This window comes from Oxyura jamaicensis, chromosome Z, assembly GCF_011077185.1.
Source record: "Oxyura jamaicensis isolate SHBP4307 breed ruddy duck chromosome Z, BPBGC_Ojam_1.0, whole genome shotgun sequence".
In the NCBI taxonomy this organism is placed as follows: domain Eukaryota; kingdom Metazoa; phylum Chordata; class Aves; order Anseriformes; family Anatidae; genus Oxyura; species Oxyura jamaicensis.
The window spans coordinates 67,087,333-67,110,051 of NC_048926.1; the positions used below are offsets into that span (position 1 = coordinate 67,087,333).

At 37.6% G+C, this 22,719-nt stretch overlaps 1 protein-coding gene across 5 annotated transcripts in view; it reads right to left on the reverse strand.

Annotated features, from left to right (window-relative positions):
• Window positions 1-22,719, reverse strand: part of LVRN (laeverin) — a 41,839-nt gene that overhangs the window by 7,650 nt on the left and 11,470 nt on the right. For 2 of the 5 annotated variants that reach the window (XM_035310441.1, XM_035310440.1), the window contains exons 4-16: window positions 21,094-21,220; window positions 18,979-19,133; window positions 17,445-17,558; window positions 15,102-15,245; window positions 14,716-14,781; window positions 14,515-14,580; window positions 13,269-13,441; window positions 11,762-11,838; window positions 8,130-8,269; window positions 6,612-6,667; window positions 5,000-5,153; window positions 4,111-4,205; window positions 3,308-3,415 (exon numbers count right to left, since the gene is read on the reverse strand). In XM_035310441.1, the coding sequence (XP_035166332.1) occupies window positions 3,308-3,415; window positions 4,111-4,205; window positions 5,000-5,153; window positions 6,612-6,667; window positions 8,130-8,269; window positions 11,762-11,838; window positions 13,269-13,441; window positions 14,515-14,580; window positions 14,716-14,781; window positions 15,102-15,245; window positions 17,445-17,558; window positions 18,979-19,133; window positions 21,094-21,220 (1,475 nt within the window). Of the gene's footprint in view, window positions 1-1,776; window positions 2,559-3,307; window positions 3,416-4,110; window positions 4,206-4,999; window positions 5,154-6,611; window positions 6,668-8,129; window positions 8,270-11,761; window positions 11,839-13,268; window positions 13,442-14,514; window positions 14,581-14,715; window positions 14,782-15,101; window positions 15,246-17,444; window positions 17,559-18,978; window positions 19,134-21,093; window positions 21,221-22,719 lie in introns of those variants that run through there. The other 3 variants (XM_035310443.1, XM_035310442.1, XM_035310444.1) reach the window with 3 other exon arrangements.

The following is a 22,719-nucleotide window of genomic DNA, read 5'->3' on the forward strand; positions in this document are numbered from 1 at the left end:
CTGTGGCAATGACATGTCACTAACACTACAACACATCAACTCTTCCCAGTATCAGCAACATGTCTACTACTCTACTATTGCAAGCTACCTAAAAATGCTTTAATGTTATTTTGAATTAATTCCCTGTTGCAGAATGTGTCTCACTGCTACAAACCAAACTTTTAACCTCCCAATAGCATACTGTTAATCTGCATAGCATTAGATAAGACCAAGGTGGTAAGTAGAGCTATAAAACTATTTTCCATTACTTCAGGAGGTAGACTTGGAAAAGAAAACAAGTTTCTGGTCACAAAAGCCATTCTTCAGGCACAAAACCAGCAGCAGAAAATTCAAATTTAAATATGATTTAAGAAAAAATCCTCTGAGTTTCACTAAGGGATCATAGAGAAAATGGAGTCAATACCAGCAAAAACAGAGACAATATTAGTCAGAGGAAAGGCTATATGACAGCAATATTCAAAGCAAAATGCAGACAGAAATAATTTATAGACTTTGTAAACTATGAAGGTCTAGTGAGAGTTAGGGAGAGAGACGGGTGTTCTGGATGATAGACATCGCTTGTTGAGAAGTGAAAATGCAAGCTGCAGGGATTTTGATAGCCCTGTTGGGAGTGGGAAATTTTACTGGCATAACAGAAAGTGTTGGAATGTTTTATCTGGATATGTGCTGGAGCATAGGGAATTTACCGCTAACATTGATACTTGCTGGAACTGAGTGGTTACGTTAAGATAAGGGATGTTTTTGTGAGGAATTCTTCTGGATCTTATTTGAGTTACAGGGTCTAGCATTTTTTTTTAATAACCATTTCATAATCTTGCAGAAAGAGGCCACAGTAGGTTGATGTGTGATAATAGGGTATATGGTTAGCTAAACTATTCTTTTCAAGATGCTTCATGAAAAACTGCCTTGGCTAAAACACCACTATTCTGATATCTGCAGCTGTTTTATTACTTTGAAGAATACATTGGCTATTGAGTGTAAAGCCATTGAGGGTGAACATAAAATAGATAATCTTTGTAAATCTTTTGGCTGCAGCTCTGATGTTGGCTATTCAAGGCAGGCTATACAGCCAGCACACTATGGGACACTGGTCTACCAACTGGTGGCAACTAAGGTGGCCCTGAAGTCACTTATGTTGTCTAGTTCAGAGAGGAAGCCCGTTGTGGCACAAGGGAAATTTGGAGTTTGGGGTTATTCTTTCTGAGGGATGTGGTTTATTAATCTTGGTATTTTTTTTCTGAGAATAGCTGTGTGGTTTGAGATTACTGGCCTTCCAGGATTCTCTCATTTGTACTTCTTGGGGAAGATGCAAAAAAACTTCTGGAAAGATGGAAAGACGGTGCATTAGGTGATGTCATTTTCCTGGAGCTTCTTCAGAGGTGACATTGTGGTTTCATAACCTTTGAGTACAACAGCATTATACAACACCACAGAGAACGCTACTTTACAACACTATTTTAGATAGGTTTACTTCAGTCCTATAAGCAAAAATTGAGCTAAACTGAGAAACTGGATGGAAATCCTGGCTCTTGGCCTGTTACCTACCTACTTACCTACACACACACACACATACACACTTCCCCCCTCCCCCGCCTCCCAAGAGGTAAAAATGCACCATATCAAGTCCAGTTAAGTTCTGCCAGGCCAGGAGCTCTTTGGAAATGTTCAGCTGAAAGCTAATTACCTTATGTGAAAAGGAGAAGCAGTACTGACTTACACAGATGTGGGGATCCTACAGGGTATGGTAACACACCTGGTGCTCGCCTGTGTACTACTAGGACTTTTGCTCTCAGAATGGAGAACATACAAGCGTAGCATAAAGTAACATAAAGGGACCTTTTCTGTGAAGTTTGAGTCAAAAGTGTATTGTGACCTGTTCCCCTCCTATCCAGCATATGAAGAGCTTTCTCTTTAACTGAACAGGAACTGCAATCTGTCATTGGAAACCTAAGATTCCTGTCATATGACTTTTTCCATAAAGCACGATTTCTTTCACTTAATAAAACGCGTAATTGCATTATTTCCCCACATTTTTAGCCATGCAAAGCTCAGTACTGTCAAGTCTCTTTGAACTTATCTCAGTTCTAAACAAGATAGCAAAATTAATTTTCTCCATGTAATCCAAAACCAGATCAGCTAATATTTCTTAGACGTGTCAGCTCTTGAACTCAGAAAAAGTATATAGGATTCCATCAGCAAAAAATAATTTTGAGTATTCTTAACAGGGGAAAATGGGTGACTATTTTGAAAACAGTCTCAGAGCTCAGAATAGTATTCTTGCTGTTAGTGTGGAATAGTACAAATATTCTCTCTGGAACATACTAGAATGTGTTTAGCCCATTTAAACCTTTTGCTTCATCTCCAAAGCACTTTTTTTTTTTTTTTTAAATGAGGATGGTCAATAAAAGGCTAATAAAAATATAAATACAGGTTCAGTTCAATTAGCCAGTCACACATATCAACAGAGGCAGAATTAACAACCAAAACATTAATCTTTTACCACTATTACAAATAAAAAGAATAAATAAACTTTAAATAGTCACTCACCAGTGCCAATACTATATGATTATTGCATAGAAAAAAATCAAAAGAAAAAGGAAGGAAAAGAGAATAAGAATTTCAATACATTGTAATATTTCTTTCACAATGCAATACTCTAATACAGAAAGTCTGATCCTGGTAGAGCCCAGACTCCATGCTCACAAAGCAGAAACCTAGACACTAATTTCCAGTCTCAGCACAAGAGCTGACAGCCCCTCCCAGCACCTGTTCATGCAAATACAGAACATGAAAAATGATGTGATGGGTTCACCCATACGAATCCATATCATACAAACATAGCTTCGTTCTCTACTACTTAGAGAAGCCTAGAAATTGAGTCAGTATATGTGATGCCCCCAGTTCTGTACTGTGGAAAAGGGATTGGACAGTATGGGATGTTAGCCCTAATCTGAGCTTCATTTCTTATATGGCTATACAGTTTATGGTCTTAATGGAAAAAATAAAATAAAATAAATAAAATAAATAAAATGCACCCTCCAGCTTGTAAATTGTATGTAAAAAGCAGTAATTATGAAATCAATATAAAGGTAGGATTTGGGGAAGTGGTGGGGCTTTATGTTCATTTTCTTGTCTTGAGGTTTTTTGTTTTTTTTTTTATTTCTTTGTTTTTCTTAAATTCTGTAGGTCTGTGGAGAACAAACAGTGTATAGGAGCCATTCTCACTCTGCCTGCCTCATGTAATAGCCCACTAACTTCACACCTCCCTTACATATGCACACCTCTAAGAGCACATTATTGTTCTTACTTGTATTGAGGGTTGTCCATCCACTTAGTATACAGTTCAGATGACAGGTCCAAACAGTCTTGGAGACCCAGCCAGCACGCTGTTGCAAAAAGTTTTTCCAAATACACTCTTGAAGGGAAGCCAAAATAGCAAGAATAAAAGGTAGGTATTCCACATTTGGAGTACTCAAACTGTGCTTGACCACAGTTTTTGCACATGATGCTGTTAACCCAGGAGAACCTCTACTAAAGGCACTTGAAATTTAATAAAAAACTAAAAAAGAAATTGCTAATAACGGGTTCTTGAAAACAGTATTCATGGATATTAGTGAGGCTACTCATGTACTCTAGTTTTTATTAGCTTTCTGTGTGCTTTATAGCACTGTTGCTCTAGTTGCACCTCGTCTCAATCATTCTGACAGTCAAGACTGTGGCTTTCAATTGCAATGCAAAAAGGACTATTTTAAGCTCTAGTGACTGATCCATAAATCACATCTGAAGTTCATTGCTACAGGATTTTCCCCAAATAGCAGCAGCATGTTGCACCTGTTCTCCAATCAAAAAAAGCTACCATTCAGATCATTAAGGTATCATCTTTTATGCTCACTGAATACACTAAAAAAATCCCAAGCAACCCTGATACTGCATTTTCATTAGAAGTATCATCATAAGTAACACACACTTAAGGACAGTAAGAACAACAATTCAGTTGCATTCAAATTAGACCATTTTTCTGTATCTTCTATTTAAATTTATAAAAGTGAACTACAATGTATCAGATCCAATCATGTCAGCCCAAACTTTTGAGAAAAGCGGAATACTTACTGTGCAAAATAGTCATGTTCCAAAGCATCAACATTTTGACGAATAAAACCTGCATAATAATGGTATATTGGCAACATTCTCTTTAAAAGGTATTTCTTTTAAAAGAAGGGAAAGAAAAATTATTTTCATGTAGATGCATGTTTTTATTATGCTGAGTTTGTCTCTACTTACTCAGATACATCCTAAAAATTTACCACTAATAATTTCTTGACAATATAACGCATTAAAATGAAGTATATAAAATAATCTATATAAAAGTCAACATACTTGTACTATTCAAAGTGGGAAGTTACTATTTCACATCACTAGCACCTTTGAGCTCAGTACAAAGAAAATAATGCTCATTCTCAAACAATAAGACAGAAAAAAAAATTTCTAAAAAGAAAAATATTCTTCTCACATATTTTAAACATGCTTATGCTTTAACAACTTAAGAGAATCACTGTTTTGGTATTGCACTTAAAACAAATGTACAGTCAAATAGTAGTCAAATAAATAAATAAGGAAATACCATCTCTTGTAACAAATATGGGAAAGAATTATCTCATTTAGTTTCCCAAGCCAGTTCCTACTTTCCATGTAGATTTTCCTGATCCTCAGTTTTACAAAAGCAACACAAAGCAAAACCCTAAGATCAAGGTTAATATTAAGAATGTGAACATATTTCTGTTTTATAGTAAGAATTATTCATAATGTACTGATGTTCATCATTTTCTAGTATGTAGAAATAAGAACCTCATATTTAAAGAAGAAGTTGGCAAAGTCATGCAAAGGGAATTATAAGAACTATGACCCATCGTACTCGTTAGTGTCATGAGAAATTATAAAGCACTCAGTTTAGTCTGCTTTATTTAAATGGGCTAGTATCTTTGCTAACAAAAAATTATACCTTTAAAAGTGGATATACTTCATAGTTTTTCAGAGTACTTTCCAGATTCTCGGGCACTAGATTTAACAATACCACATTCCATATGAAGAGTTCATCTTCTCTGGCAAGGTACTTTGTTAGTTCAAGTGCTGTTTCAATCTGAATATATCCAAACCTATTTGAAGATATAAAACACTCATATTTGAGCATACTTACTCACATTAACTATCTATCATGAATATCTGTTTATTTATGAAATTGATGATACAGGGTGGAGAGTGAACTGGAGAAGACACTGGAAAATTAAAATAAATGTAAAACAATGGTTCATCATTTAAGTGCTTAACTCTCCACCCATTTATTGCAGAGCACAATGCCACTACCCAAGTAATGGGGCAATCATGGCAGTAAGAACAGCTGCATGCAGACTGAGTTGTGGCTCTGTCTGCAGGATTAGGTCTAAGCACATTTACAGCACGTCATTCTCACTAGAAAAAAATGCAGGAAAAAAGCATTGTTTTCACTTATAATGCATTTATCTTTTTATTGCTAGACAACAGATTTGCAGTACAGGTTCTTTCATGGAATAAACATCATTATAAAAGTCAAACAATTGAAATCTTGTGCATGCTATCCCAGGGATTAGCAATTTCAGCATGGCATTTCTGTACCTTAGTATGAAACTAGCATGGAAACCATTCTTTCCCACAGAGAAAAACAATTCAATCCCCAATCCACCAGAATAGAAACACTTCTAGCCTGCCTATATGGGACCATAGGTTAATACTTCACAGTTACTCTCCTTATTATGTGCCAGGCTTGAGCTCTCTTATGAGAATGGACACTTATACAAGAGGAATAAAGGGAATTTTGACTTCCTGCTCCCAGACCCACCTCCATAGGCTTCAAAAGTGGCAGTGTGCTTTGGCCGCCTTCTCCCTAGGTGACCTCCCACATTGTAGGTGCTTGATGCTTTGGGCATTTCTGATATGACTGGGACACAGGCCTATCACATCTTTGGCTCCCCACAGTACTCTTGAGCTCTCCAGCAGCATGGTCCTGCAGCCTCTAAACATGAATCTCCTCTAAGAACTGCCCAGCTTTCAGAAGGAGGGAAGAGTGTCAGGAAAACTGATGTAAAATCGGGTTATCTTAAAGTGATTTTCTACAGAACTGTAGCACCCACAGTGCATCCTGTAATCTTTTTCTGCCAAGACATGAATGACCAACTCATCCACCAGCAGAGGAGATGCAAGAGGTACTATGAGTGACACAGGACAGCAAAGCTGATATTCCCCAGAATAAATTTAGAAAAGGAAAATTCACTCTCTTCATTCAGATTTTTTTTTTTTTCTGTTACAACAAATCTAGGTTAGTTTCTAAAACATTCATGACAGTGCTATAATTTATAATACTTGCTAAGAGATGGAACACTTTAAAAGAAATTTTGAAAATCACTCAACACTGACAGAAGAATGTACTGAATACTTTATGCCCTCCCATTTTGTTGTTCAACAACGTCTGCTGTTCTTATGAGGCACATAAGGACAGAAATGAAAGAAGCAGAAGCAGGAATGCTGAATAAAATAACGTATTTTAATTACTTTCTTTGACATATGCAAAACATACTTACTGTGTCAATGCAAAAGCATCATCTAGGAGCTGGAACCTGCTGACAGCAGGAATAGCCTGCAGAAAGCATCAATACGGTGTTAATAGACTAAACACATCATTAAGAATAAAAAGAGCTGTACTAGGTTTCGTATGTGTAATACAAGTCCCTAACATTTTTTCTAGGCCAAAATCTTCTACAAAATGTATTAAAACATATCCTGTATTTTAAGATGAAGTTGTTTATGTGATTTTAGGAGCGTTTATATATATATAAATATACAACTGCATAACACTATGTGTGGAACTTCAAGACCCCTCTTCTTTGCATGCTGAAATTAAAATAAAGAAACTGCACGTTTCCTGAAAATAACCTTGTTATATCATTCTGGCACATTTTTTTCCTTTTGAGGCTTCAGTTCAGAATACATACATTAGTCCAGACTGGAGTGTCTGACAACCGTCACAAATTACATTCCTGGGGAAGGACTGTGGGTGAGTCTCTGCCTACAGCTCATGCTGATCCCTCTTCATCTCCTCCCTGTTTCCATACTGGTAATGCTTGGCTGCTGCTCTAGCCAACCTTACCACCAAACAGTACCAAAGAACAGCCCTAAGTCAGCAGTTTGTTCTGACTTAGATTTGCTGTGAAAGAAAAACTTAGAAGAAAGTGTGCCATAGAGAGGCTTGGTCACACCTGTGTGTTCTTATCAGCTTCGTATTCAGACCTCCCAGATAAGTCATCTGATTGCACATTAGTGTGTGCCCCAGACTCAGAAAGCTTAAACTTTCTCAGCTTTGTTATCAAAACCAATGAACTGAAATTATTACCAGAGCCTCTCTCTCACTGTAGGTCTAGGAAACGTTAAATACTATGCAACCCTATAAATGGCAGTATGGATGGGCTGCTCTATGCCTCATTTATCTCCAGCCCATGCTGTGGCAAGTCAAAGGTGGCACAAAATCTCCTCTGTGTTGTATAGCCTACAAAGGACTAAAAGAGCTGTAGTAGAACTGACTGGAACTTCTCAGAACAATCTTCACACAACACACACACACAAAGCCCAAAACACCCCAAAACTCCATCAGATGCATTTTTTGTTGTTGCTGTTTCATTGGCAGAAATACTGTGCTTTGAGGAAATGTGGAAATAAAAGCTTTCTCCTAACTTTTCTCTACATGGTTACCTAACTGCAGATAAAGCTCAGTCACATGTTCCCATTGATAATTATTCAAGCCTAATTTAAGATATTGGAAGAACCACCAGTCATTAAGACAACTTTGAAGACAGAATGCCATCTCATGTATGCTATTTTTCAATGCAATGCTTATGTGAAACTACTTGGGCCTGTTCCTATTCCACTATGGAAGTCTGCCAGTGACTTTAGTCATGCAATGGTGCATCATTTGTTCTTATGTGATACACGTGAATTCTTGTTGTTCCAGGTTTTCATCAAAGTGATTACTGGTAAGAACTGCAAAAAGAAATACATGGAAAGAAGCCAATTTATAAGTTTTAAAAAAACAAATGTGATCTTACCTTTGGATCATTTTCAAGCAAGTGTACTAATCTTTTTAAGTTTAACTGATCATAGTTCACTCTGTAGTATCCACTTAAATTTACATTTAGCAGGATCCAGTCATTTTCTGATTCTGACACTTGCATTTCAGGAAAAATTTCTGTGAAGTGATATTAAAAAGTATTATTATATGTACCCTGATAAATTCTATTGCATTTATGAACAGCGGACTCAATGATCCCCTGAGACAGAGGTCTAAGGCTGGACACAATGAGAATGGACACAAGCTGGGTGCATTTGTCATCTATGCTCTGCACAATAGAATAACTTCAACAAGCACCTGACCCCTCAGTAACTGAGCACCTTGAAGATGGCAAAAGGTGGGCTGAAGACCCATGCTGCTCCTAACCACTGGCTAGTAGGCAGTCCACAGAAACACAGAATATGCTGAGTCAGAAGGGATCTGCAAGGATCGTTGAGTCCAACCCTTTGCTCTACACAGCAACACCCAAAAATCAGACCCTACCTCTGCGAGCATTGTCCAAACACTTCTTGAACTCCAGCAGGCTTGGTGCTATAACCACGTCCCTGGGGATCCTGTCCCAGAGCCCCACCACCCTTTGGGTGCAGAACCTTTCCCTCACACCCAGCCTGACCCTCCCCTCTCCCAGCTCCATGCTGTTCCCTCGGGTCCTGTCGCTGTCCCCAGAGAGCAGAGCTCAGCGCCTGCCCCTCCGCTCCCCTCTGAGGGAGCTGCAGGCTGCCATGAGGCCTCCCCTCAGCCTGCTCTGCTCTGGGCTGAACAAACCAAGGGACCTCAGCTGTTCCTCATATGTCTTCCTCTCCTGAACCTTCACCATTTTTGTAGCCCTTCTTTGGTCACTCCCTAATAGTTTTGTGTCCTTTTTACACTGTGGTGCCCAGAACCGCACACAGTTCTCAAGGTGAGACCACACTGGTGCAGATTAGTTTGGGACAATCATTTTGGAGAGTTCAGTAAGGTCATCTAAAAGCAAACAGCTTGGAACTATATGATCGTTAAAGTCCCTTCCAATCCGAGTCATTCTATGATTCCTTCTATGATTCAATACCTCCACGTACCGACGCATGCACTCTTGGCACACCTGCTCCTCCCAGTGTTCCTCCAAAATGCACCCTTCAGTACCCAACAGAAAGCAGCCTACTAGAATTTGCATAAAAGGTGATCAAGAAAAACAAAACAGCTAGGTTTATGTGAGAGGCAAACAACTGAAAAAGATTACTTTAAATAAAAGTCCTGTAGTCTTCTTGATTTACATCATATCCTGAAGTCTCCTTGTTTCAGTTGTTTCATTTCACTACTGCCTACATTAGGCATTTGTCTGATTACTTGCTCCTGATAGCTTACAGGGCACAACAGGCGGACAGAGCACCCTTGAAGGCTTTAAGTGTATTCAAACCCTACTTCAGCTGGGTATGATTTGAGAAGACGGTAAACTCTCATAAGACGATAAATCAGTATTGGTGAGAAGACTGGGACTACAGTGTGATTTGACAGAGCAAATACTACAGGATTCATCCTGAGTCATTCTCACAGATTAAACAAGAGGAAAATGTCACACATGACAGTTACTAACTTAACCATTTAAGAGACTGTGGGTGGCTAGCATATGGCACTAGCAGTATTTTCCATATACTAGTTCAATGCTCTGCTAATCATCAAAAGAACTTTTAGATGCATCTAAAATAGCAAACTTGTGCTCAGAGATGCAGCCCATTCCTAAGCTACACCCCCAGGCCAAGTGAACATGTTCTACCACAGCAGCATGGTTCGCTTGTGTTTTGTACATTCACTGAACAGATGTGCATCACTCAGGGATTGTGTCTTTACCTGCCAGAGACCAACACAATTACATTAGCAGAAGATAAGTATCTAGACATTGCCAGAGAAGCCTTAAACCAACAGGACAGGCTGTTAACATTGCCTAGCACAGCTGTGAAAGAATGTGCTTGGTTACTGATAGCTTGGAGCTCTCAACTGAATTTAACCTGTTCAGAAGTAAGAGAAATTAGCTCCCATGTAGCTCTATTCAGCAAAACTACGCATACACGGCATCACTTCTGGACAGTTTCCTTTTTATGTATTGTTATATCACTGCAGAAGCTATTCCAAAATTTTAGGAAAAACAGTACTTCATACCAAATCCCTCAGTTTCTTTTATCCAAACCATCCTCATGAACACTTCTGAATCACAACAGTAACAGAAGTTCTCAACCAGAAGCCATTTCAGGCTCACAGAAGGAAAATGGTATCTGAATAGAAAAATATCTCAATATTTTTTCCCTTGTAAGGAACCATCTGGTTTATCTCTACATCAAAAAGTCAAAAAAAGAAATCAGAATTATTATTATTATTTTAATCTTCAAGCTTGAAAGCAAGTTACTTGGCTGAAGTCTAGTGTCTGGGAAGTTTCATACATGGCTTTCAAATACTAGTGGAATGCGTTTTAAAGACTGAATTTCTACTTTATTGTAGTTCCTTCAGGCAGATGCAACACAATGTTTATTTCATAAATTCTTCTGTAGCTCTTAAATCAGATAATGGGTGAAGAAATGGAATTGCTGTCATTTCAATAATATAAGCCTAGCCTGTAACACTAGTACTTCCAAGCAAGCAGTGATTAACACTTCTTTCCTATAAATTTTCCAGTTTTTCACCTCACTGGAGCATCCACTGATTGCTTATTTATTTGCCCATATACTGTGAAATAATCACTTAAGCTATCTTATTGCCTGAAAAACAGGGCAAGACCATTGCAAACAGAGGGCAGAGTGACAAAACACACACACTCGATTGTAGTTTTGCTCTTAAACGTTCGATGAACACTACAGTCTGTGCACCTACTTGTAACTGATTCAAGGTCTGATGGAGCTGAGGGGTGACTTAACCAAAGAAAACTAGTTAACCCGTCCTAATTATTACTTTTCTTCTTTCTCAAAAAATTTTGTATTTGACTGGAGATGCCTGTAAACTCACTTTTTTATTATAAACTCTTAAAACCTTTTGGAATTCTATGCTGTTGATGAGACTATTTTTCATTTAATTTGCATAAACAAATTACACAGTGTTGAAAATGCTCATTTTCTGGTTTTACAGATATCCGTACTTAACAATGTTTTTCTCTTCACACAGCTGGTTTTAATCTGTTTCAGTTTTCATAACTACTTCTTGAGCCTGATCATTTTCTGATGTATCACAAACTCTGGGATGCTACCAGAATCTCTCAGAATCTCTCTTTAATGTCAGTAGGATCTACTAAAGTAAAAATAATGCAGAAGCATGAGGAGCTTGAAGTTCAGATTTGTGTACAAAATGAAAAATAAATAAATAAAAAAAATTATTGTGGAAATCTCTATTCATAACAGGAATTGAGATTCTATCATATTGTTAAGAACAAACTGAAGTTTGATGCAACATAGAGAAAAAATGTGTTAACTTATTTGAAAATGTATTGTTATTTTAATATAAAATTAACACAATAGTTAGTCATAGACTATACTGGAACAAAGATTTATCTCCCTAACCAATTTAAATATTTATTTTCTTTAAAGAAGTATTAAGCATGTTTTTATCACCTTGGTTTTAGCATGTGTGAACAAATATGTTACTTACTGCTGCTTTTGTCTAGCCATATTAGAGGTCGTGATGATCCACTTCTCATCCAAGAAATAGGAACAATCCATGTGTTGCTTAAGAAAAAAAGAGATAATATAATTCTTTTGCTTAAAAAAAAAAAAAAATAAATCTCTGATGTTGCTAAACCAGATGCAAATGAGTTCTTACAAGAATTTCCATCTACCATCTCTCCTCTCTGATACACAAAGCCTCGTCAGGTGATTGTGCTTATTCTAGATCAGCATTTACGTTCATTGATGATAAAGGAGTTTTAACCTGGATTTAAATAGACACTCATACTAAGACTGATCTGTGCTAGACCTTTTTTATATCACTGTACCCCATGCTCTGGCTGTCCTTCTCCAGGCGATAATTTTATTTTCTCTGCTTGTTACACTTCACTTTATTTCTGGAGACTGTAAAGATTCTTTACAGAAATGCAGATACTAAAAAAGGCTCCAGGTAAGCAATGCAACTGTAATTCTGATGACTTTAATTTCCTTTCTGAGGGAATGTAACTCTTGCAGTGAAAACAGATGAAAGCTATGACAGCATGAAGTTGTTAATGAAAATGAAAAATTCTGTAATACTTATCCTGGGTTTGCTTAAATTTACATGGTATTGCCTCCTGCTGTAACTAGAGTAACAGATGTGATGTTAGTAACTTGGAACTCCTTATCTAAGATAACCAAAGACATTGATTGGACTAGTTTTCTACATTTCCTGGAGCTTGGAAGCAAAGGAAACTCTATGGTTCTCATCAAAATTTTGCTTTTGGCTCTCTGCAGGACTAGCAACAGCAGCCAGGAAAAAAAATGCTTTGCATTATGCTCCCCTTTATACTTCCCTAGGTGATAACTCATCTCATGGACTTTCTCCATACATCCCAATGCTCCTGACATGTGCTGAATTTCATAGAAGTTCAAACTCTGGCCATGAGTTTCCCAAGTGGATGACCAAAGACAGCTCCTTCTATTGCTGTATTTAGGCATCTAAATGTGCAGTACAGCCTTCAAAAGTACCAGGAACTCAGCAATGCTCACTGACAGTCAGGAGCTTTAGAGTTTCATGTCAGGTACTCGGCGCTTTCTGAGTAAGGAGTCATCTATGACTTTGCCACAATGTCTGTCACAATGATGATAATGGAAATATGTCAACTGGAAAGAAGCAGCCACATGGTTCAGGTAGGTCCCCAGTCTGGACAAGTGAGGGATAAAGAATGAAGAAAATGCAAAACTGCCCTGCAACATATTCATGGCTTGCATCTGTCCTTACAATGACATTATTTGGCTAGAAAAGTCACTACTGCAGAGGAAAGCAAACCAGTGAAAAAAGCAACTTGAAGAACTATTGCAAACTCCAGTTTTAAACAAAATTTACTTCACAGTTCATGCCACAAGGAAAAAAGAAAAAAAAGTTAAGAAATCAGATTGTCAAAACATAATGAAGAGTTTCCTGCAAAAAACAGGGTATAAACATATAATAGGACACAAACTAAACATACTTGTATGAATCAGTACTGATGTTTTCATTCTTTTTATTAAGAAATTGTTCCTGACTGATTGTGCCAGTGGTTATGTTTAATGTTAAAACTGGAAACCCATTTTGGCATGTCCAGGAATCCATTATCTTTTTTACAGATGCTGGCAACTGAACTTCATCCTGTGCATCTACAACCTTCAAGAGAAACAGGAATTAGAAAAATTTAGGACAAACAGGTTCTTACTGATTCTGCTTCAGTAATACTCTAGGGTTTTTTTTAGCAGTTTGCTGGTCTTTGAATCATGCACAAAATCAATGTATCAATGTGTAAAGAATGTTATTGACATTATTATAATGAGAGCATAAGCCTTTAAAGGAAGTATGACATATGGAGAAGACATTTCTCATTCTTATAACCTCGTGGCTAACCTTTCGCTTTGTACTGTTAATATACTTAGACCCCGTATGGCTGTGACAGACTTAATTTATTAATTTTACTGAAATAAAGCTACCAGAAGACAAGAGATTTTTAAGTGACAGCCTAATATACAAATTGAACAGCAAAGACATAACTAAAAAATACTAAGCTAGAGTTCCAATTCCAGTAAATTGGTATGGTATCTGTTGGCATAGAAGATGTGACAGACTTGCATATCTGAAATTGTGGCACTCTTGTTCTTAAGCTTAGACTTTTTTCTGTAACGCAGTGAAAGCCTTTTTTAGAGGAATAGGGAAATGGATTTTTTAAATAAACCTATAATTAACACCTTTTTTTCTTATTCAGATTTCTGCCAAAATCAGCAAAGGATGGAATGCTGAGCTACTGCTGTGGACTTTGCTGGTCTGTAAGAGTATAGACTTTGCTGGATCTGTGAGATATCAGCATCCTTAATCATCAAGCCCAAAACATCACGCCTTTGATCTGGCAAAACATAAGCTCCAGAAAAACAGTCTATGCAATCTCGTGTAGGCTAAGGCAATCCATGAGCCTGAAAACTCCACTTGACCCTAATTTTCCATCTCATTTCTCTGCTCCTTGTACTTGGCTGCTCTGATCTCAAGTGCAGTTAAGTAGCCAAATAAACATTTCTGAAACATAAGCCAAAAGAACCCGCAAAGCTTTTTTATTTATTTATTTATTTATTTATTTCAAGGGAAAGACTGCGCTAGGGATAGCCAAATCCAATGCAGTCTTCTGCAAGTAGTATATACCCTACATTTGATCTACGCCAAACCCCAAAGCAAAATACTGAAGATAAAATGAGTACCATCTGTATGTGGGTCCAGAGATCATCTTGGTTAGCATTTGAAAAGGAAAATTCTTTCAGATACAACTGCAGGAAAACAAGCAGAAGCATCAGAATTCATGAGACTTCAATAAAAAACATCAGAAAGGCAGACAGTACTTAGTACACTTGCTATTTTCAAGCTTATAAATCAAGATGATGATGTTAGTTTTCCAAACTTACATGAAGAGCTTTCATAAACAACTTCTCAGTCAGAAAACCAGAAAGCATCCAGGTAATAGAAGCCCCCTAAAGTACAAAACGAGCTATGAGAACACTTCAGTTATTGTTGCAATTATTACTGCAGTATTTTTTCAAACTATTTCAGAAAAGTTAGTTTACTCCTATGTTTCATAGTTCATGGGGATTAAAAATGTTTTCACAGTTTGTTTCAGAGAAAGATTTGCAACACCCAACATGTTTGTGTGTGCAGCAAAAACAAATTTTGAATGACAAAGCTACAAAGAATTGTAATTCAAGGGGATATTCCATTCTGCTTCTCAAACATACCTTGTTACCGGGTTAGTTTGCAATATACAAGAAACAGGAAGAATTTTATATTTTTTCACCTTGTTGTATGTGATGCTGTCAAACAGAGAAATTAATGAGAATGATCCTTTGATCTTGTCTTCATTCTCTGATAGTGATCGAACTCCTACTTCATTGTCTTCCCTTAAGACAGGTTGTACAACATGATCATAGAAGATTTTATCCTGCAAGGAAAAGAATCTAAGTGAGCTGAACAGAAAATACGTATTCTTAGGTAGATACTGTGGATTATGGTATTAGCACTAATAGAAATAGCCTGTCAATAAAGAAGGGATGATCCTTTTCCCTCTCCATAACTTCCCCTTGAGGTAACAAGGACTTTACACCCAATCCTAACATTTTCCACATGCTAATGATTTTGGCAGTGAAAATTTTAAATCTGAGATGACATTGGGCTTAAGCTTGACAAAGATGATTACACTTTAATCCTCTGGGAAGAAGAAGTCAGCTACATTAAACAGCAAATAAACAAACACTGAAAACTGAAAACATATAACTCATTTACATTGGTATGTCATTAGTATGCCACATTTTCCTCTTAAATTCTGTATTTCTCCTGCTGCAACCCTGAAAAATAATCCAAGAACTAAACACTTGAGTATAGCAAGGCTTAACTGTGCAGCATTTTGGCTGTTATCCAGCAAAAAAATACAGAAGGAAAACTGCTTCTTTGGCGTAAATCAGTGAAGTTCTCCTTTTGTCAAATGATTATTTATTTTCTCACAGCTGATTATCCATCCTATGACTGAATGTTAAATGACATAATTAGTTAGTTAAAGAAAACTAATAAATTTTTAAAACACTGTAGGCCACTTTGAGCACTTCCTCTTCTCAAGGAGAAGGACACAGACTTTTAATTAAAGGGATCAAATTTGTTGACCATTTTTTCTCTTTGTTAAGAGTCAGTGAATATAGTTTTCCAGGTTCACTTTTTAGCAGGGTGGTGATCAGTGACACAAAGTCTGGTTTAAGGCCAGTAACTAGCAGTGTACTCCAGGAGTCCAGTCCTGCTTAACATCTTCATTAATGGTTTGGATGATGGGGCAGAGTGCATCCACAGCACCAGTACATTCTGGGGGCTGACGGGGTGGAAAGCAGCTTGACAGAAAAGGACCTGGGGTCCTGGTGGACACCAAGTTCAACATGAGCCTGCATGGTGCCCTTACTGCTAGGAAGGTTAACGTTGTCCTGGGCTGTCCATCCTCAGAAGATGTCTGGACATGATCCTGGGCAACCTGCTCTGGGTGGTCCTAACTGAGCAGGGCTTGGACAAGGTGCCAATACCAGTATTCAAATTTACTTTACAGGCATAAATAAAATGGCAACCACTGATTTTTAGAAGGGAAAGCTTCAAAATAAGAAAATTAAAAATAAAAAGGAGACAAGGACTTACTTCCAATTTAAAATTCAGCTGGCTTTATGCTTTTCAATTATATTAAAATAATTGCACTACAGAGAATAAAGTGAGCTGTTGTTGAAGTTCAGAGGAAGAGGTTAGCACATCCTATGACCTAAAAATCATTCTCAAATAATTTGTTGGACATGCTTGTATTAGTTTCTAATTAAGCATGTAATTAAATACTTTGGCAAATTAGAGAAGGAAAGGGACAAATGGTATTCCATTTAAGTCAAATGAAAAGCACACTGGATTGCCTACAGTCACAGGCCTGCCCAAACTAAGGGCTTCTCCTTCCTTCAGAAGCTGAGGGCACTGTGCAGAGATATTTCTGAATGTACAGGCAAGTGCACCTCAGCTGATGGCTACTGTCAATGGAACCCATCCTCCTGCTGCAGGTTGATGGAGTTTTCCAATACAGAGTGGGATTTATGCTTATTCCCACTTGGGCAGAAAGAATGAGCTTTTACTTTCCCATCAGATTAGCTGGGGCTACGTGCACTACAATTTGCCTCATCCACAACCAAACATCCATGGACCTGATGAGGTAGAATGTCCCAGCTTAGACACTGCCCAGTAAATGTACCTGAGATACGGGGTGCCCAGCTCTCACACACAGAGCTCAGAAGCACGGGGAGAGAAACCATCACCATCAGAATCCAAGAAAAAACAGGTAAGTTTGTTAAATCAAGGACCTGGAGTATAACACCAACACAGTTCTTTAGATCCTTGTCACTACAGAGTCACAGCTCTCTAGCTGTCCTCTGTGCCAGGTGTAAAAGATCTGGGCATGATCACATCCCACAGCTGATAGAAGCCCTCAAGGGAAGAATCAAGAGCTGCTGTTCCCAACAGAGTGAAGATGCCATTGCCATTGCTCAATTAAATCCCATCTCCTGCATTTTCCTTTTCTCCCTACATGCTGGAACTTTAGTGCCTTAGCTTACTTAGTTCAGTAACTGCTTACCAGTGAAAGCTTGGGTTCAACAAAGGTAGCTCCCAGGTACTCAAAGTAAGACGCCAGCCCCTCATTAAGCCACAGATCATTCCACCAGTTCATTGTAACCAAATTTCCAAACCACTTTAAAAAAAAATAATTAAAAAAAAATGTCTTAATATCTTTTCAGATTGCTGTTTTCATTCATAGGTTAAACATATATCATCACTGAAGGAACTTTGTTTAACATGTACATGTCAACCAAATATAATGCTTTATATTCCTGCAGATAGTGAAAATTCAGTTGAAAAAGAGATGCATCTTGGAAAAAGTCAAATCAGTGATTTTTTTGCTTCGCCTACAATTTCATACCATGAACACATCAGTGCATTATGTCCGTATTCTACTCTATTTAATTTTAAACACTTCCCAATAAAATTTAAAGATCTAAAAGATCATATCAGGCTATGATTAAAAATAGGACATTTATCAAACAATTACAAAAACATTTTCCAAAGAGTCACTCATAAATAAAATGATAACTTTTGTTTTTCCATGTTCTTAAGAAAAGGAAATTGTCAAGGGGATAATAAACAGAACTGGGGAAATAACCATTTCCAAAATCAGCAAATCGCTATTCTGGTGAGCAACAAAACTTCCACAACAGCTGCTATGTACTCATATTTGGCAGTTCATATTTAAGAAAAAAATGATCATTTGAAGATTTGTACTTTATTTGTTAATTCTTAAAAGTTTGGACTATAGCTTTACTTTAAAGTTTATTTAAGTGCTGCCATTTATTTTATTGGCCTGCAATAAAGACAATCTGCTTATCTGAAGGTCTGAAAAGTTACAGACCTTGTCAGAAGGGTCTGTAAAGTGTACTAGCCAAGTTAAACTCTAGTGCTAACTTTGTTGATTAGGTGCTTTCTTCTGGCAAGGAACACTAAATTATACATGGTCAATTAAAAAAAAAAAAAAAAAAGAAAAAAAAGTGAAGTTTCATTAGTTTCATTGTCATTCCAAATCAAATAGCAACACCTCTGATAATCTCTATGAAAGTGTAAAATATGTTCATGTTTCATTTGCTGTGTAATATCACAGGCTTTCTTACAGAAAAACAAATTCATTTTGCAATATGCACGTGCAATCCCATTATGAGGTAGGACATATGAAGCCCATTCATTCTCCCACTGAAGTACCAAGTATACAGTATATAGACAATGCTGTCATGCCTAATTCCCTACAGTATCTTCTAGTATGGCATTCAGTTACAGTGTAAGATTAAAAAAAAAAAAAAAAAAAAAAAAAGTATTCTGTTAACAGTTTTTTATCAATGAGTCATATGCAGTCAGTATGATATGACAGGATATGGCAAAATCTGCTTTTAATATTGATCTATCAGCAGAACAAAAGATCACACGAATAGTCTTTCAGCCCTCTCGTGCTCATACCCCCTACTTTTAAGTCACTATTTTTCATCAATAATCAGTGACTGCATCATCAGGAACAGAAGGAAGAAAATTTATAGACAAATAAATGTACAGAATTTTTTACCACATGCCTGGTGTCCTAGCTCATGTGACACAATTATGGCAATCATTGCCTTTCTGCTTGTGAATTTATCACTTGGGAGGTACATCAGTGATGATTCCTGGAAAGTCATTAGCCCCCAGTTTTCCATAGCACCTGCTCCAAAATCAGGCAGTGCAACCAGATCTAAATTGATTCAAACAGAAAAAAAAAAAAAAAATGTATCTTAAAAATTTTTGGAAGTTAAATGCTCATATGATTTTATGATCACACTGGATAAGTATTCAGTGTGCAGTTAAAAGATAGTACATTTTTATCCTTTCTTTGCTATATTATGGCAACACCCTTGAAAATACTTTGCAAAATTTCCCCTTGTCATTATTCATCTATGACTGCCAATATTTCAGGGAGCTGTATAATAAATACCCACAAAGCCCACATCTGTCCTGTATCTTGTACGTAGAACACTTTTGAACAAAAACAAAGGCTGTATTCTACCTATGCAGGAAGCAGTTTTCCAGTTCAAATGTGGGAGCTGGAGGAAAGAGAGATGTGCCCTGGATGAACATCAAGGATCTCAGAGGAGGTTATACTGCTTGAGCTGAGTAGCAGAGCACAAACTTCACAAAAGGTACACGGAGTGTTTTTGAAGCAGACTCGAGTTTTTACTGAAATTCAGCAGACCAAGGACCATTTCCAATCCAAAATCTACTCAGTTAACATGTGCATGATACTGAACCCAAGCGAAGGAGACTGCATCTCAGCCAGGCTTATCACTGCAGGCTTACAGCAAAGCCAGCTTGGGGTGAAAGAGCTCACTTGTAACTGGATTAAACAACACCTGAAAACAAATCCATAAATATCCACAAATTTAAATGTGTTTATATTTTGGTTTGCGTTTTTAATTTGCAACAGAAATCTCTAGCATTTACAAGAAGCTATTCTTGTTTGAACTAATCCTATTGATTTTTAAGCAGAACTTCAAGGAACGTCAGTGGGAAAAGCAGCTGAAATGCAGTATTGCATTACTGTGGGGACTGTAACAGTATTAACAGCATTCTGTGACACTGTAATCCTACCTAACAGGAAATCTGTGATACTGTTCTACATCACTTTTGTGATATTTTAATAGTAATTAATTAACATATTGACGTTGCTGCTAAACAGAGGAATGCACCAGTGAAAAAAATAATTGTCTATAGTCCTTGGTTACCTTGCATGATTACTAAAATAATAAAGATTTAAAAGAGCAACAACTGCATGTATTATATTCTGTGTAGGTAGTGCAGTGAGTAAGTCTGTATATTATTCTTAACATACATATTACATTTACCCAGATGAAAATTTCTTTCTTTCAAGTGCCAAAATACAGATTTGACAAATAAGCACACTATCTAGTCAAAAAAGGGAGGAAATTCTTCTGCCCCAGTTCTACAGTCTACCAAGATCATGGGCAGGTCCTCAACTCGTTTCAAATAAGCTCTGCTTTCTGTGCTGTCAGTGTCCTAGCCATTTGTATAACAGAGCATGTTATACAAATTCCCCCATGACATCTGTGCTGAATGAAGCCTCTGTGAGTCCAAATACCAGCAGCAAACTGCACAGTGGGACCACATGATGGCACCCTTCTTTCTTGACTGAAGTGATTTTATGTCAATTTTAAACAGAAGTAATATTTTCCTACGGGAATCGTTTTCCAGGGATAAATGTGCATGAACATACAGTCAACTCAACAGTCAGGTGAGGACACACTGAAGAAAGCAAGGAATGTTTCGGGGAAGCATGTGTTACAGTAAGCAAGGATTTATTAGGCACACATGGGGACTCCAGCATCCTTGTCCTGTATGGCTCATTCTGGGATGCATAAACCAAATGAGTGAACAACTCCTTTTCCACTTTGTAGCCCTATCTGCCACTTTATTAGGAAATACTACTTTAAAGAATGAGCTTGATGTGAAGACAAGGGTGCTGAATGACAGGTTAGGAAGAGTCATGGTGCAGAAAGGAGAATTCAGTGAGTTAAAGCTTAAGGGTTTTATACCAGTAAGTTATAAGAAGAGAATACTGCAAGAGAACCTATTGTTTCTGTAAATGTTATACCATTAACAGCTATTTCTGGTCCATTTAAGAAAATAATGAACCTCACCTGTCTTTCGCAGCGGGTAGCTGATGTTAAGTAAGTCTTCCAGAAATGAAAATATTGGGCCCGTGATATTTAAAGCATAGTCAACATACCCATTTTTAATGGCCTCTTTCCGAGCCCAAATACGTATCTGCAATAAAAAAAGGAAGCATTATTTCAGACAGCCCTCATATTTTCATTTTCTTTGCTTCTCTTCTATGAATCATTGTTTGAAAATGCTGTCTGTCCACACCAGATCATGTAATGAGCTTTTCATGAAAAAAAATCCCAGCCCACATATTGCTGGACCTGACAAAATATGGCCCAGAGCCTAATCCTGCTAAAAATCAAGGAGAGTTCCAGCACTTCAGAAGGGCCAAGACTTGAATCCAGCTATAGATGATTGGACCAATTGGACTCCTAATTATTCTTTTATTAAATACAAGATGCTGTAAAACTACGCAGATCCACACATCTTAAGCCATCGTATTCCAGCCAGTGGGCATGGGTGGCAGACCTTCCACTATTTCGCAAAAAGACATGGAAGTTCAGAGAGCTTTTGCTATCTGAACAAACTAAACTCCTCTTGAGCTTTCTTTCTGTCTGAAACAGAAAACTGATTTCCCACTGCTGCTAGAGAGAGAGGAACCTCTGAGCAGAAGATCTCTGTACCTCTGAATAACGGAGACAGCAGCTGCAAGCTTTCTTTCCCAGTGCCCATTTGCTACATCATGGTACTGAAGCGGGCAGCTGTTTGCCCAAAATGACGAAGCAGACTGAGAAAAGTTTTATGTCTCCATCATGTATCTCTGGATGCAAGGACCCCTAGGTGCCTACCATGCTCAAAAGCTCAAAATTTCTTGCACCTAAATGCAATACAGGGTCTCACAAGGAGCTGCACAGCTAAACCCTAATAGCACATCAGGATTTAATTTAAAAGGGGAAAAATAAAGCATATTCAGTCAACAAAGTATTCTTAGCCTCTGAGCCCCTCTTTTCTGACAAGGCTTTAGAGGGGTTTCGAAGAACAAATCTCTTCATTTTACAAAACCTAAACATGATGGGCAGACTTAAAACCCTAATCCCAGTATGAGTTTTGAAATATAGTACACATATTTGGGTTGTAATTTACTTACTGGAAATAATAAAACAGATACAATGAACATGCTCACGCAAACACTGTGCAGGCATAAACTGAACACCTCTGAAACCTGGGGTCAAAATACCGTCTTACCCCCAACAGAGTATGGGTGGTGCCTTTTTGCTCTGAAAGAACACTAGTTTTAATGCTTTGTTTTGCTTACTACTGTCAGGAGACATCTGTCCAAGACAAATTTACCAGCCAGAGACAAAAGAACCCAACAGAATTTATGCAGGGGTCAGCAGGTATGACATACATGTCCAATCTTCACTTTAAAAAGCAGCTTATATTGTGCTTCCAGCTACACCTCTGCACTGTCCTCTCACCTTGTCCTGCCTTTCTGTAGTAGGATGACAGCGAACTAATCAAAGAGCTTGCACCATGATCTCATTTATGAAGAGTACCAAATGAAGGGTTTTATGCTTGACTTCACCCTTTGTTTTGGGAGAGCTTGTTACATCTCTTCCCTGATCACTTTCAACAAAAGAAGGAAAGCCAAGCACCTAGTG